General features: G+C 48.0%; 1 protein-coding gene across 1 annotated transcript in view; it reads left to right on the forward strand.

The window, feature by feature from the left end:
* Positions 1 to 12,746, forward strand: part of LOC309537572 (uncharacterized protein) — a 14,217-nt gene extending 1,471 nt beyond the window's left edge. Inside the window, exons 3-7 of the mRNA XM_082232469.1 lie at positions 785 to 800; positions 2,061 to 2,422; positions 7,496 to 7,665; positions 9,832 to 9,908; positions 12,359 to 12,746. Coding sequence (XP_082088595.1) covers positions 785 to 800; positions 2,061 to 2,422; positions 7,496 to 7,665; positions 9,832 to 9,908; positions 12,359 to 12,485 — 752 coding nt within the window. The 3' untranslated portion in view covers positions 12,486 to 12,746. The remainder of the gene's footprint in view (positions 1 to 784; positions 801 to 2,060; positions 2,423 to 7,495; positions 7,666 to 9,831; positions 9,909 to 12,358) is intronic.
* The last annotated feature ends 711 nt before the right edge of the window (positions 12,747 to 13,457 follow it).

Raw genomic sequence — 13,457 nt, forward strand, 5'->3', positions numbered from 1 at the left:
CTTCCTCTGTGCCTTTGGACGATCGTGCCGATAGAAAACTTTAGCTCTTTGCAGCTCTCAGCACAGCAGAGTTCTTTGCACAGCGGCAGGAAGTGTTGCCTTGTGTGTGGATAATAAATCGGACTGAATGCAGGCTTCTTGCTAATCTCCAACAGTCTTTAATGTGAAAGAAAACTTCATAAATCAGCCCGGCGAGAGAGCAGACACCCTTTCTTCTCTCAGCCAAAAACGAAAGGAAACTGTCAGGGAACTGACATCAGAGCAACAGGAGAAGGAGAGGCTCTCCGATTCTGCAGGGGAAGGTACCGGCACAAGGGGGAGACGCAGCTTGATAGAGGGGGAAGGAAATCAGCGTAACACCAAGGATCCAGGAGAGCAAATGGCAGAGGAGGTGGAAGGGCTCTGGGATTCTTCCTTGGAAGTCAGTGAGGAGAGAGCACTGGTCCTCCACTACCCACGCCCTCCCTGCGCAGGAGACTTCCGCGCAATGAGAGGCGGAGATGATTGGGTGTCAAGCAGCTTTTATGCTGGCAAAGGTTTAAGAAACGCCCACAGACAGATTCTGCTAGCGACTGAGACAGCCACGCTGAGATGGGCTGTGCAGTCAAGACGGTTTAACCTATGCAGCCAAGCTTCCAAACGGGAAGGTTTACACACGAGTAACTCCCAACCCTTACAGAAACTCACACACAGACAGATTCCCATATGTGAACATAACCACGCCTCAGAATGTGAGACGTCACACAGAACTGTTAACCCTGTAAGTTCTGTTTCTCCTCACAAGGGAGGCCCCAGAGCAGGTCCTGAGTGCAAATGTCTTCTCCAACTATTGTGCCCCATTATCTGGTATTCAGAGGTAGACTGTGCCTGGGCATGGAGGTTCTGCTATCTTAATAGGATGCCTCCATAGGAAGAGCCTGGTTGCTGGGTCAAGCCAGTGGTCCATCTAAGTCCAGCATCTTGTTTGCACAGTGGTCCATCAGATAGACATGGTGGGACGAAGCCTGCAGGCAGGACCTAAATACACCAGCTAAGTTCTATTCAGAGGCAGCCCAGCCTCCAGCAGTTTCCCCTCCAGGGTAATGGGAGGAGGTGGGAAACTGCAAGTTCACATAGCCTAACTGAGGATTTCTTCAAAACGGAGCCAGAACAGCTCTGGTTTTGTGTCTTTATTTATTTTTATTTTATAAAACGTATGCATCGCTCAACTGTAAAACACTCCCCCTCTGCCCCCCAACCTCAAAGGGGTTTAGAAAAATTGACACAATCCAGTTACCACTTAGGATAAATTAACAGCAGTGATTTAAAACTTTCAACCTGAGAGGCAGTGACTGGCCCAACGTCAACCCTAGTAGACTTCATGGCCTTCAAGTGGGGATTTCTTTATTATTTTATTTCATAAAATTTATATACTGCTGTATTGGTTTTTTAAAAAAACAACCCAAAAACAAGAAAAAATTCAAAGCCATACTTTGAAACATACAAACAGTTAAAATACTTGAAACAGATTATAACTTCCTCTTTTTAAAGTTTTTTTATTCAAAATTAAAACAAGACATACTATCCAAAAACATATCATCCTTGTCCCCCCCCCATTTCCCCTCCCTTCCCCCCACAAAACCCACCCCCGACTTCCCTCAGTTCCTGTCTTTGGTTTCTCTGAGACTGCTGTTTTCTGCATGTTACAAAGTTGTATAGATCCTCAAACTATTTAGCTGATTATTATCAATAAAAAGTTTGTGAATGTCTATTCAAAACCTTCCAAGGAGTCCAATTCGCTTTGTTGGGTCTTCAGATACTTTGTAAAGGGTTCCCATTCATCCTTAAAAGTCACAGTTATCCTTGTCCCGTAGCTTATATGTCAGTTTTGCCAGTTCTGCATAGTCCGTCAATTTTTCTTGCCACGATTCTTTAGAATCAACCAAAGAATCAGATTAAAACTTCCTAAGCCGACGGGGCCTCACACCCGTTAGCAGTTGTGGTGCGGCGTTTTGCAATGACCGCAGCTTCCAGACCAAACACAAGGGAAGCCCCACAGGGAGCACATTGCAGTAATCCAGCCTCTTCCCTGCTGCCTGCAGCCCAGCCCAGAGCCCCCAAGAGAACCGCATTGTGGCCCCCGGTCAACTCCCTCCCCTGTGCTTTGCAGACTGGCAGGTCTCCCGGCAGCTCAGCGAGGCTTCCCAAGCCCACGCTGCAAACAGCAGCGCCCTGGCCCAGAGGATCAGAACCGAGGAAGAGAGCCTGGCTCAAGCCCGGGAGATGCTACGAGAAGCCGAGACGGGACTCGAACGCGCCGGGGAACAGCTGAGGCAAGCAGAGAGCAACCTGACCCTCCTGCGTCAGGACCAGGGCAGACTGGAAGAGAAGAACCGGGAGATGGAGACCAATCTGACGCACGCCAGATCTTGCCAGCAGATTGGTACGTCCAATTTGCCCCTTTTTCCACCCTTGCTGATCGCTGCCGCCGGGCATCATGGTGTAATAGACAAAAATCTGCCCTTACTCCCTTACATAGCTGTCAACCGTCCCTTATTTGGTGGGAAACTCCCTTATCTCAGCGCCGTTTCCCGCTGCTGTCCTGGATTGATGATGTCAATTTCCCGGGTTTCAAAGGAAGCAGCTCCTCTCCCTCCCTCCCTGCCGGCCAGGGAGGAGGGAGGCTCCAACTGGGTTGCTTGGCTGAGTTGCTCACCCAATAAGAAGTCTCAGAATGACTGGGGGTGGAGCTTGCATGCCTTGTGCCAATCAAATCAGCCGCGTTGCCTGGGGACTCGCCTTTGCTCAGCGCTTCCCAGCGGAGAGGTGATGGTGGTTTTCCTTGCTGCATCCCCTTTGCCGGGTTGCTGCACTGTGGGAACCACCGCTTGAGGCTTCGTTGGGCTGCTGGTTGACTGAAATTCCTTATTTTGGCTGCTGATCCCTTATTTTTGAGGCTGATGGTCCCTTATTTTCAAATCTGTAAGTTGACAGCTATGCTTCCTTATGGGGGACACAAGAGCCCTTGTAGAGTCCTTTGCAGGTTCTCCATCGGTTGGAGAAAATAACAGAGGCCAACCAGAGAATATTTTGAAGCAAAGCAGCTAGTAAGCCTGGTCTTTATTGATCTGTTGCAACAGGGTGCTCCCCTCACAAGCAGGAAAGGAGGAGGAACCCCAAACCAAGGTGTGCCCACCCGCATATAGACATTTTAAATTCCCTGCCCTGGAGCTCAAGACCACCCCTCCATACATCATACATACATCACAGAAGGGGTGTAACCCAAGACCACCCCGCAGACACATCATACCTACATCACAGAAAAGGCGGTCTACAACAGAAATCTGAGTGCATTGTTTACCTCCTGTCTGGCAGGTTACCTGTTAATGCTCACTTGATTGGATACCCTGGGGAGCCTGGCCAGTCTTTTGTAATGATAAATACTTAGTTCCTGAGCCAGGTCACAAGCTCACCCTATTCAAACACAGACAGACATACCCTTAAGACAGGATTTCTGAAGGAAAAGACAATGGGGAGGCTTTTCCATTTTCCTTTGACCTGACAGAGAAAACATTTGGTCAGTTTGGGCATCAAAATGGTTTTCAGGGCTGTTTTCCTGTGCTGATTCAGATATGTCATTTATATATATATATATATATATATATATATATGCAGGTTTTGGTGTCTTCGGGTGTCTTCCCGTGTAAGAGTCGGGGTGTCTGTGCGACGTTTCGACGAGGTCTCACTCGTCATCTTCAAACGTCGCACAGACACCCCGACTCTTACACGGGAAGACACCCGAAGACACCAAAACCTGCATTCCTGTACCCGTGAAAATCTACGAAAGCAAATATATATATATATATATATATATATATATATATATATATATATATATGTACAAGTTTGCTTGGTACATTTATGAACATTTATTATATATATAAGACCTTTAATTTTTTATTACAATGGAGTTGTAGTGTTGGAAGGGATCCCCCAGTGATAATCTGGTCCAACCCCCTGCGATGCAAGAATCGCAGCTAAAGAATCCATGAGTGTCCACCATCTCTTTAGAAACCTCCGAGGAAGGAGAGTCCGCCACTTCCCAAGGGAGTCTGTTCCACTGTCGAACGGCCATTACCCTCAGAAACTTTTTCCTAACTTTCTCGGTTACCTCCTCATTGCCTCTACTGGCCAGTTTGAGATGGGGAATTCAGCAAGAGTTTCCTCTTATGGGGCTTGAGAAGCCAATGTGGCCTTGCAGGGGGGCTGGACTGGATGACTCTCAAGGCCCCTTCTAGGATTCTGAGAAGAAGAAGAAGAAGAGTTTGGATTTGATATCCCGCCTTTCACTCCCCTTCAGGAGTCTCAAAGTGGCTAACATTCTCCTTTCCCTTCCTCCCCCACAACACACACTCTGTGAGGTGAGTGGGGCTGAGAGACTTCAAAGAAGTGTGACTGGCCCAAGGTCACCCAGCAGCTGCATGTGGAGGAGCGGAGACGCGAACCCGGTTACCCAGATTACGTGACTACCGCTCTTAACCACTACACCACACTGGCTCTCTGAGAGGTTGGAAACACATTGGAAACACGCCCAGGAAGGCCGCCAACTTCCCAAGTCATCGGGACGTCTCTCCGGTGGTCCTAGAATCATAGAATCCTAGAATCCTAGAGTTGGAAGAGACCACAAGGGCCATCGAGTCCAACCCCCTGCCAAGCAGGAAACACCATCAGAGCACTCCTGACATATGGTTGTCAAGCCTCTGCTTAAAGACCTCCAAAGGAGGAGACTCCACCACAATCCTTGGCAGCAAATTCCACTGTCCAACAGCTCTTACTGTCAGGAAGTTCTTCCTAATGTTGAGGTGGAATCTTCTTTCTTGTAGTTTGGATCCATTGCTCCATGTCCGCTTCTCTGGAGCAGCAGAAAACAACCTTTCTCCCTCCTCTATGTGACATCCTTTTATATATTTGAACATGGCTATCATATCACCCCTTAACCTCCTCTTCTCCAGGCTAAACATGCCCAGCTCCCTTAGCCGTTCCTCATAACTGGTTCCCTGGCTGTAAACAATACCCTGTTTCCCCTAAAGTAAGACATCCACCAAAAATAAGAACTACTTCCAGTTTTGCCTCTCGCTGTTATATAAGACCTCCCTGATAATAAAGCCTCGCCCCGAACATCTTTAAATCAGAGAGTCCGCGCCACCACCAGGACAAACTGCCGCCTGCTCTGCCCTGACGGAGTCTGGCTGACTCACAATTAGACAATGAATGTGTACCGTATTCTTCTTCATGGAAAAATAAGACATCCCCTGAAAATAAGACCTACCTGTTTCTCCAAAAATAAGGCAGTGTCTCATATTAATTTTTGCTCCCAAAGATGCTCTATGCCTTAGGGTAGCTTCAGGGGCCTTATATTCCAGGGAGGTCATATTTTCGGGGGAGGCCTTATATTACAGCGAGAGGCAAAACTGGAAGTAGGTCTTATTTTCGGGGGATGTCTTACTTTCGGGGAAACGGTAGTGCATTTTTGGGAGCAAAAATTAATATAAGACACTGTCTTATTTTCTGGGAAACTGGGTAATAATAATAATAATAATAATAATAATAATAATAATAATAATAAAAAATTGATTATTTGTACCCCACCCATCTGGCTGGGTCTTATTTTCGGGAAACCGGGTGATGATAATAATAATAATAATAATAATAATAATAATAATAATAGTAATTCTATTATTTGTACCCCACCCGTCTGGCTGAGTTTCCTCAGCCACTCTGGGCGGCTTCCAACAAAAATGAAAAATACCGTATTTTTTTCTCTATAAGACTCACTTTTTCCCTCCTAAAAAGCAAGGGGAAATGTGTGTGCATCTTATAGAGCGAATGCAGGCTGCGCAGCTATCCCAGAAGCCAGAACAGCAAGAGGGATTGCAGCTTTCACTGCGCAGCGATCCCTCTTGCTGTTCTGGCTTCTGAGATTCAGAATATTTTTTCCCTTGTTTTCCTCCTCCAAAAACTAGGTGCGTCTTGTGGTCTGGCGCGTCTTATAGAGCGAAAAATACGGTACATTAAAATATCACACATAAAAATCTCCCTCAGTCCAGAGAGACGGGTGATAAGCAACCCCTCTCTCCTGAGAGGAGCACACTCATCTTCTGGCATATCATTGCAGAAGAAAGACTCAATCAGTAGCTTTAAAACTACTTTATTTACATTCTGTAATACAAAGACTCCGTCAGCACGTCTGTGCTCTTTGAGCACCAGTACAGAACAGCATCACAAACAGAAGTGAAACTAACTTCCAACCGTACTCAGACTTTCTGTCTCACTCTCACCCAGACACTCACATGATGTATACAAAACACATTACAACAGTACCGCTCGATGGAGCAGCTCAGATAGATAAAAACCCTAACATATGCATGGCATATGCATTGCATATGCTGATGCATTGCACCATGTACTATTTCAGACATGCGGATGATGCACTCATTAGGCGCACTATATTTAGGACAATTTCATTAATTTTCCCGTAACGGGGTGATTCTTGCCCACCAGAACCTGCACGCAAAAGACATGTGCTCACACTTCCTGCGCTGTCTGTGCGACGGCGGCTGAGCGCTCTTCATGCTCTGATGCTCTAGCAATTGTGGGCGATGAGCTGCGTCTCTGCCTTCATTTTTGTTGTCAAAACTGCCATTTGTTCATTTCTTGTTAGCTGCTGATTTCTCCCTAATGGCCACCACTCCTTTGTTTTACTTACCAGTATCCCCCTGGAACACTGGTTTTCAACATTTTGAGCCCACAGCTCCCTTGACCAACCACATTCTTTCTGCAATCCCCACCTGCGCTGGGTTGGGTTCGTGAATCACCAGAATGAGTTTCCCCTGTTCTGCCCCCACTGCAATGGGAGATTCCCCTCCTTTTACTAGTGCTTGCCAAACTAAAGAATCTTTCCATATTGCTGGTAAAGGTAAAGGGACCCCTGACCGTTAGGTCCAGTCGTGGCCGACTCGGGGGTGGCGTCGCTCATCTCGCTTTCTTGGCTGAGGGAGCCGGCGTACAGCTTCCGGGTCATGTGGCCAGAATGACTAATCCGCTTCTGGCAAACCAGAGCAGCGCACGGAAATGTCCTTTACCTTCCCGCCGGAGCGGTACCTATTTATCTACTTGCACATTGATGTGCTTTCGAACTGCTAGGTTGGCAGGAGCAGGGACCGAGCAACGGGAGCTCACCCCGTCGCGGGGATTCGAACCGCCGACCTTCTGATCGGCAAGTCCTAGACTCTGTGGTTTAACCCACAGCGCCACCCACGTCCCGGATGAGTCCATAATTGTTCCCAAACGAGCCCTGCCAACCTGCAGACGTAGCACAGACCAACTTCTGGAGCTTGTGGCCTCTGAACAAATAGGATCTCACCCCATTGGCTGGGGGGTCTCTGAGGTGCCCTGAGCGTAGCTGGGAAGAGCTGCAGCCAAGACCCTCTCCTGGCCCTTTGTGTCTCCTTCCCAGGCTGCTGCCCCCCTCAGTGGAAGCTCTTCCGATGGAAATGCCTGTGGGTTTCAACGGAAAAGAGGACTTGGGCAGAAAGCAAGACTGACTGTGCGATGAAGGAATCCCTGCTGCTTGTTTTGACAGATCCCTGGAGTGCTGAGGAGCTGCAGCGTTCCCAAGTCTTAATGGTCTGCTGAAAACGGGTAGCATGGCCTAATGGGTGGGGTGAGGGAGGGAGGGGCTCCACCGTCAACCCTGAAGGGGGAACTTGAAGGCCACTCCATGCTTGCAGCACAGAAAGGGGATAGGTGAGGGAAATGTGGCGTTCACAGCCAATCTTGAAAAGCGGAAGGGACCCTGCTGCAACTTTGCCACCTCTCTTGGGGCCGTCTGTTGACGGATGCAGACTGACTGCAGATCAGAGCAGGATTGGGCCCCTGCCTTCCTGCTTTTTCTCTTTCTGTCACTCCTCCTTGCCACCTGCGAGAGCTGCGAAATGAGGCAAGGGCTGTGATAAGGATGTGCAGTTTTTGAGGCTTCTGCTGTCCTGTGGCTCCTCTTGTCCCAGAGTAGGAAAATTGTTCCATCTCCCTACAGTTCTAACCCCAGGAAAGTACGATATGATATGATATGATATGATATGATATGATATGATATCTTTATTGTCATTGTCCCATACAGAACAATGAAATTGAAAACTCTGAAACCCCATTTGTACCTCGGGTTAAGTACTTAATTTGTTTCGGAGGTCCTGAAGCAAAGTTCTTAACCCGAGGTATTATTTATGGGTTAGTGGTGTCTGTAACCTGAAGCGTATGTAACCCGAGGTACCACTGTACAATATACTCCTAAAAAAAGGTAACGGGACCCCTGACCATTAGGTCCAGTCGTGACCAACTCTTGGGTTGCAACGCTCATCTCGCTTTACTGGCCGAGGGAGCTGGCGTACAGCTTCCGGGTCATGTGGCCAGCAGGACTAAGCTGCTTCTGGCGAACCAGAGCAGCGCACAGAAACGCTGTTTACCTTCCCTCCAGATTGGTACCTATTTATCTGCTTGCACTTTGACGTGAAGAGTTTGGATTTGATTTCCCACTTTATTACTACCCTAAGGAGTATCAAAGCAGCTAACATTCTCCTTTCCCTTCCTCCCCAACAACAAACACTGTGTGAGGTGAGTGAGGCTGAGAGACTTCAGAGAAGTGTGACTGGCCCAAGGTCACCCAGCAGCTGCGCTTTTGAACTGCTAGGTTGGTAGGAAATATACTCCTATAGAGACCGCGTTAAGTAACCAAACAGACAGCAGCAAAGAGCTCTGTGGGACCTCAACAATGGCCCTCTTGTCTTTGGGGCGACTGTGGGGAGGGACGGTTTCCCTCAGCTGTCTTCCTGATCTGGCCCCGCTGGGAGGGAAATTGAGTGAGCCCCTTGGAAGCAGTTACAGATAGGTAGCCGTGTTGGTCTGCCATAGTCAAAATAAAAAAATTCCTTCCAGTAGCACCTTAAAGACCAACTAAGTTAGTTCTTGGTATGAGCTTTCGTGTGCATGCACACTTCTTCAGATACACTGAAACAGAAGTTGCCAGATCCTTCTATATAGTGAGAAGGTGGGGAGGGGTATTACTCAGAAGGGTGGTGGGAATGGGAGATTGGCAGGTAGCTGAGATGAGCCTGTTGACGACTCTTGATGACTGTAATAGGTCTTACAGGAAAAGGCAAGGGGTGAGAAGGTGAGAAATGGCTTAGTCATGTATAATGAGATAAGAATCCAATGTCTCTGTTCAGACCAGGTCTCTCCATGGTTTTAAGAGAAACACTTCAATCCCCCAGGACATTCTATACAAGATCTCAAAGTAGCTGTTTTACTACAAAGGAATTTCAGAAATAGACTGGAAAGAGAAGCTGCTGAATTGCAACTCATTACCAAACTTAAAACCATCGAGAGACCTGGTCTGAACAGAGACATTGGATTCTTATCTCATTATACATGACTAAGCCATTTCTCACCTTCTCACCCCTTGCCTTTTCCTGTAAGACCTATTACAGTCGTTAAGAGTCGTCAACAGGCTCATCTCAGCTATCTGCCAATCTCCCATTCCCACCACCCTTCTGAGTAATACCCCTCCCCACCTTCTCACTATATAGAAGGATCTGGCAACTTCTGTTTCAGTGTATCTGAAAAAGTGTGCATGCACACGAAAGCTCATACCAAGAACTAACTTAGTTGGTCTTTAAGGTGCCCTTGGAAGCAGGCACTCCCACCCAGCCATCATACTAGCAGCCCCCTCTCTCAGTAGACATGGCGTGAGGCTGGTCATTCAGGACTCCAACGCTTTGCTTCTTCTCCTAACTCTAGAACTCGCTGCGTTCAACGCCATTTTGGATTGGGCTGCAAGGAATATTGAGATGGGTGGATAATTCACTCTATTCAGGGTAAGTAGAGAGGCACTGAGCTTTTTGCCACTCACTAAGGACCAGAACGTAACATATCTTCTGCCCGGACACTGAGGTCCAGTGCCAAGGGCCTTCTGGTGGCTCCCTCGCTGCGAGAAGCCAAGTTACAGGGAACCAGGCAGAGGGCCTTCTCGGTGGTGGCTTGTGGAACTCCCTCCCAGCAGATGTCAAAGAGAAGAACTACTACCAGACTTTTAGAAGACATCTAAAGGCAGCCCTCTTTAGGGAAGCATTTAATGTTTAACAGACCACTGTATTTTAATACTTTGTTGGAAGCCGCCCAGAGTGGCTGGGGAAACCCACCCAGATGGACGGGGTATAAGTAATAAATGATGATGATGATGATGACTTGGTTCTGCCTCCTTTTAATGCCCAGCCAGACTCGCAGAGGCCCACTGGACATTTGCAGGGAGCCTCCAAGGAGCGACAACTCACAGTGCAAAATCACATACCCTCCCAGTGCTCCCTTTTTCCAGGGACAGTCCCAGGTTCACAGAAGCCGTCCCAGTTTCTGACTTGATCCTGGAATGTCCCGCTTTTCCTTAGGGAGTTCCTATTTTCAAATAATAATAATAATAATAATAATAATAATAATAATAATAATAATTTACTATTTATACCCCACCCATCTGGCTGAGTTTCCCCAGCCACTCTGGGCGGTTCCCAATCAAGTATTAAAAACAATACAGCGTTAAATGTTAAAAGCTTCCCTGAACAGGGCTGCCTTCAGATGTCTTTTGAAGATAGGATAGCTACTTATTTCCTTCACATCTGAAGGGAGGGTGCTCCACAGGGTGGGTGCCACTACCGAGAAGGCCCTCTGTCTGGTTCCCTGTAACCTCACTTCTTGCAATGACGGAACCGCCAGAAGGCCCTCGGAGCTGGACCTCAGTGTCCGGGCAGAACGATGGGGGTGGAGACGCTCCTTCAGGTATACAGGACCGAGGCCGTTTAGGGCTTTCAAGGTCAGCACCAACACTTTGAATTGTGCTCGGAAACATACTGGGAGCCAATGTAGGTCTTTCAAGACTGGTGTTATGGGGTCTCAGCGGCCGCTCCCAGTCACCAGTCTAGCTGCCGCATTCTGGATTAGTTGCAGTTTCTGGGTCACCTTCAAAGGTAGCCCCACGTAGAGCGCGTTGCAGTAGTCCAAGCAGGAGATAACTAGAGCATGCACCCCTCTGGCGAGACAGTCTGCGGGCAGGTAGGGTCTCATCCTGCGTACCAGATGGAGCTGGGAGACAGCTGCCCTAGATACAGAATCGACCTGTGTCTCCATGGACAGCTGTGAGTCCAAAATGGCTGCCAGACTGTGCACCTGGTCCTTCAGGGGCACAGTTACCCCATTCAGGACCAGGGAGTCCTCTACACCAGCCTGCCCCCTGTCCCCCAAGAACAGTACTTCTGTCTTGTCAGGATTCAACCTCAATCTGTTAGCCGCCATCCATCCTCCAACCGCCTCCAGGCACTCACACAGGACCTTCACTGCCTTCACTGGTTCTGATTTAAAGGAGAGGTAGAACTGGGTATCATCGGCATACTGATGGAGAAATGTTGGAGGGTCTGAAGTTATGCGACCCCCTAGTCAAGGAGATAAGTAACTATGCAACCTTTAGAAAATACCTGAAGGCAGCCCTGTATAGGGAAGGTTTTTTTTTTAATGTTTAATGTTTTATTATGTTTTTGTATACAGTCGTACCTTGGCTCTCAAACACCTTGGGTCCTGAACAAATCAGCTCCCAAATGACCGAAACCTGGTTTTCGAACAATTTTTGGAAGCTGAACGTCCGGCATGGCTTCTGATTGGCTGCAGGACGCTCCTACAGCCAATTGGAAGCCGCGCCTTGGTTTTCGAACGGTTGCATTCTGTTGGAGAAACAAGGTACGACTGTATGTTGGAAACCACCCAAAGTGTCTGGGTCAACCCAGTCAGATGGACGGGGTAACAACGGAATAGGATGTCCCTATTTTCACTGTAGAAATGTTGGAGGGTATGAAAATAAGTATTGGCCCCTGGAAGTGCTCATCCAAACTTGTTCGTGCAAGGCCACTTTCCCCCAGGGAAACCTGATCTTTACAGCTGAATCGGAGCAAATATCATTTGGGTTTTCTCTGGACTGACGCTTGCTCCAAATTCTCACTAATGAGCTGGTTTTTCCCCGTGGAAAGTGGTGGGGCAGGGGCAAAAGCACTTGGACCCATGCCTAGAAAGCGCAGGGCAAGGGGAAACTGCTTGGACCCAGGCCTTATAGATATGGAGCCAGAGGGAGTGGAGATGAGCCCAGGGCAGCTGACCTGGGTCACATTTGAGCTGTTTGGAGATGGTCAAATCTGGCTTCCAAAGTCACTACAGATACTTCAGAATGTGAGCATTACGAACGGCAAGGCAAGCTGTGACCTTTTTGCTTTGTTGATTAATTTTATTTCAGACCTCTGAAACATAAAGCTAATAAGGGCTGTGTGCAAGTAAGCCAAGAAGGCCTGAAACAAGAATCCTGTGCCAGAAAGTCTCTGTACATCTGTCAAAAGATAGCCAGGTCCAGTCCCTGGTCATGAACAGCTGAGAGTCAGAAGCTTTTTTGATCTGCTGCAAATCACCCAGAGATCTTGCAGGAGGTCCAGATCTATCTCCTCCTAACCCCTGGTCTGTCCGGTGGTGTGACCGCTCTTTTTTTACCAGATGGTCCTGGCCACAGCCCATGCACACACCTTTCCCAGTATTCAAACGAAGGCTAAAGACAGCAATCGATATCTGTGTTTTTATGATACTGCCTATTTTGTAAGGAGTTTAAAATAAACTGCTTATTTCAGAATAAATTGGCACTTGTTGTTGCTGTTTAGTTGTTTAGTCGTGTCCGACTCTTCGTGACCCCCTGGACCAGAGCACGCCAGGCACTCCTGTCTTCCACTGCCTCCCGCACTTTGGTCAAACTCATGCTGGTAGCTTCGAGAACACTGTCCCACCATCTCGTCCTTTGTCGTACCCTTCTCCTTGTGCCCTCCATCTTTCCCAATATCAGGGTCTTTTCCAGGGAGTCTTCTCTTCTCATGAGGTGGCCAAAGTACTGGAGCCTCAGCTTCAGGATCTGTCCTTCCAGTGAGCACTCAGGGCTGATTTCCTTCAGAATGGAGAGGTTGGATCTTCTTGCAGTCCATGGGACTCTCAAGAGTCTCCTCCAGCACCAGAATTCAAAAGCATTGATTCTTCGGCAATCAGCCTTCTTGATGGTCCAGCTCTCACTTCCATGCATCACTACTGGGAAAACTATTATTGCAAAGGTGTCTTCATCTCATGTCCCCCTGACCTAGTCCAGTATCCTCTTCTCACAGAAGCCTGAACAGAAGCCTGTGGGAAACCTGCAAGCAAGGATCCTCTCCCTTCCTCCGGAAAAACAATCTCTCAAAGGACCTGTTGATGGCATTTTATCATTGTACTGTGGAGAGTGTATTAACTTATGGTCTGTGTGTGTGGTTTGGGACCTGCACAGCCAGGGAAAAAACAATGCTGTCCAGGGTTGTAAAGACTGC

The sequence above is a fragment of the Podarcis vaucheri genome (assembly GCF_965113315.1).
Source record: "Podarcis vaucheri genome assembly, chromosome: 7".
Classification (NCBI taxonomy): Eukaryota; Metazoa; Chordata; class Lepidosauria; order Squamata; family Lacertidae; genus Podarcis; species Podarcis vaucheri.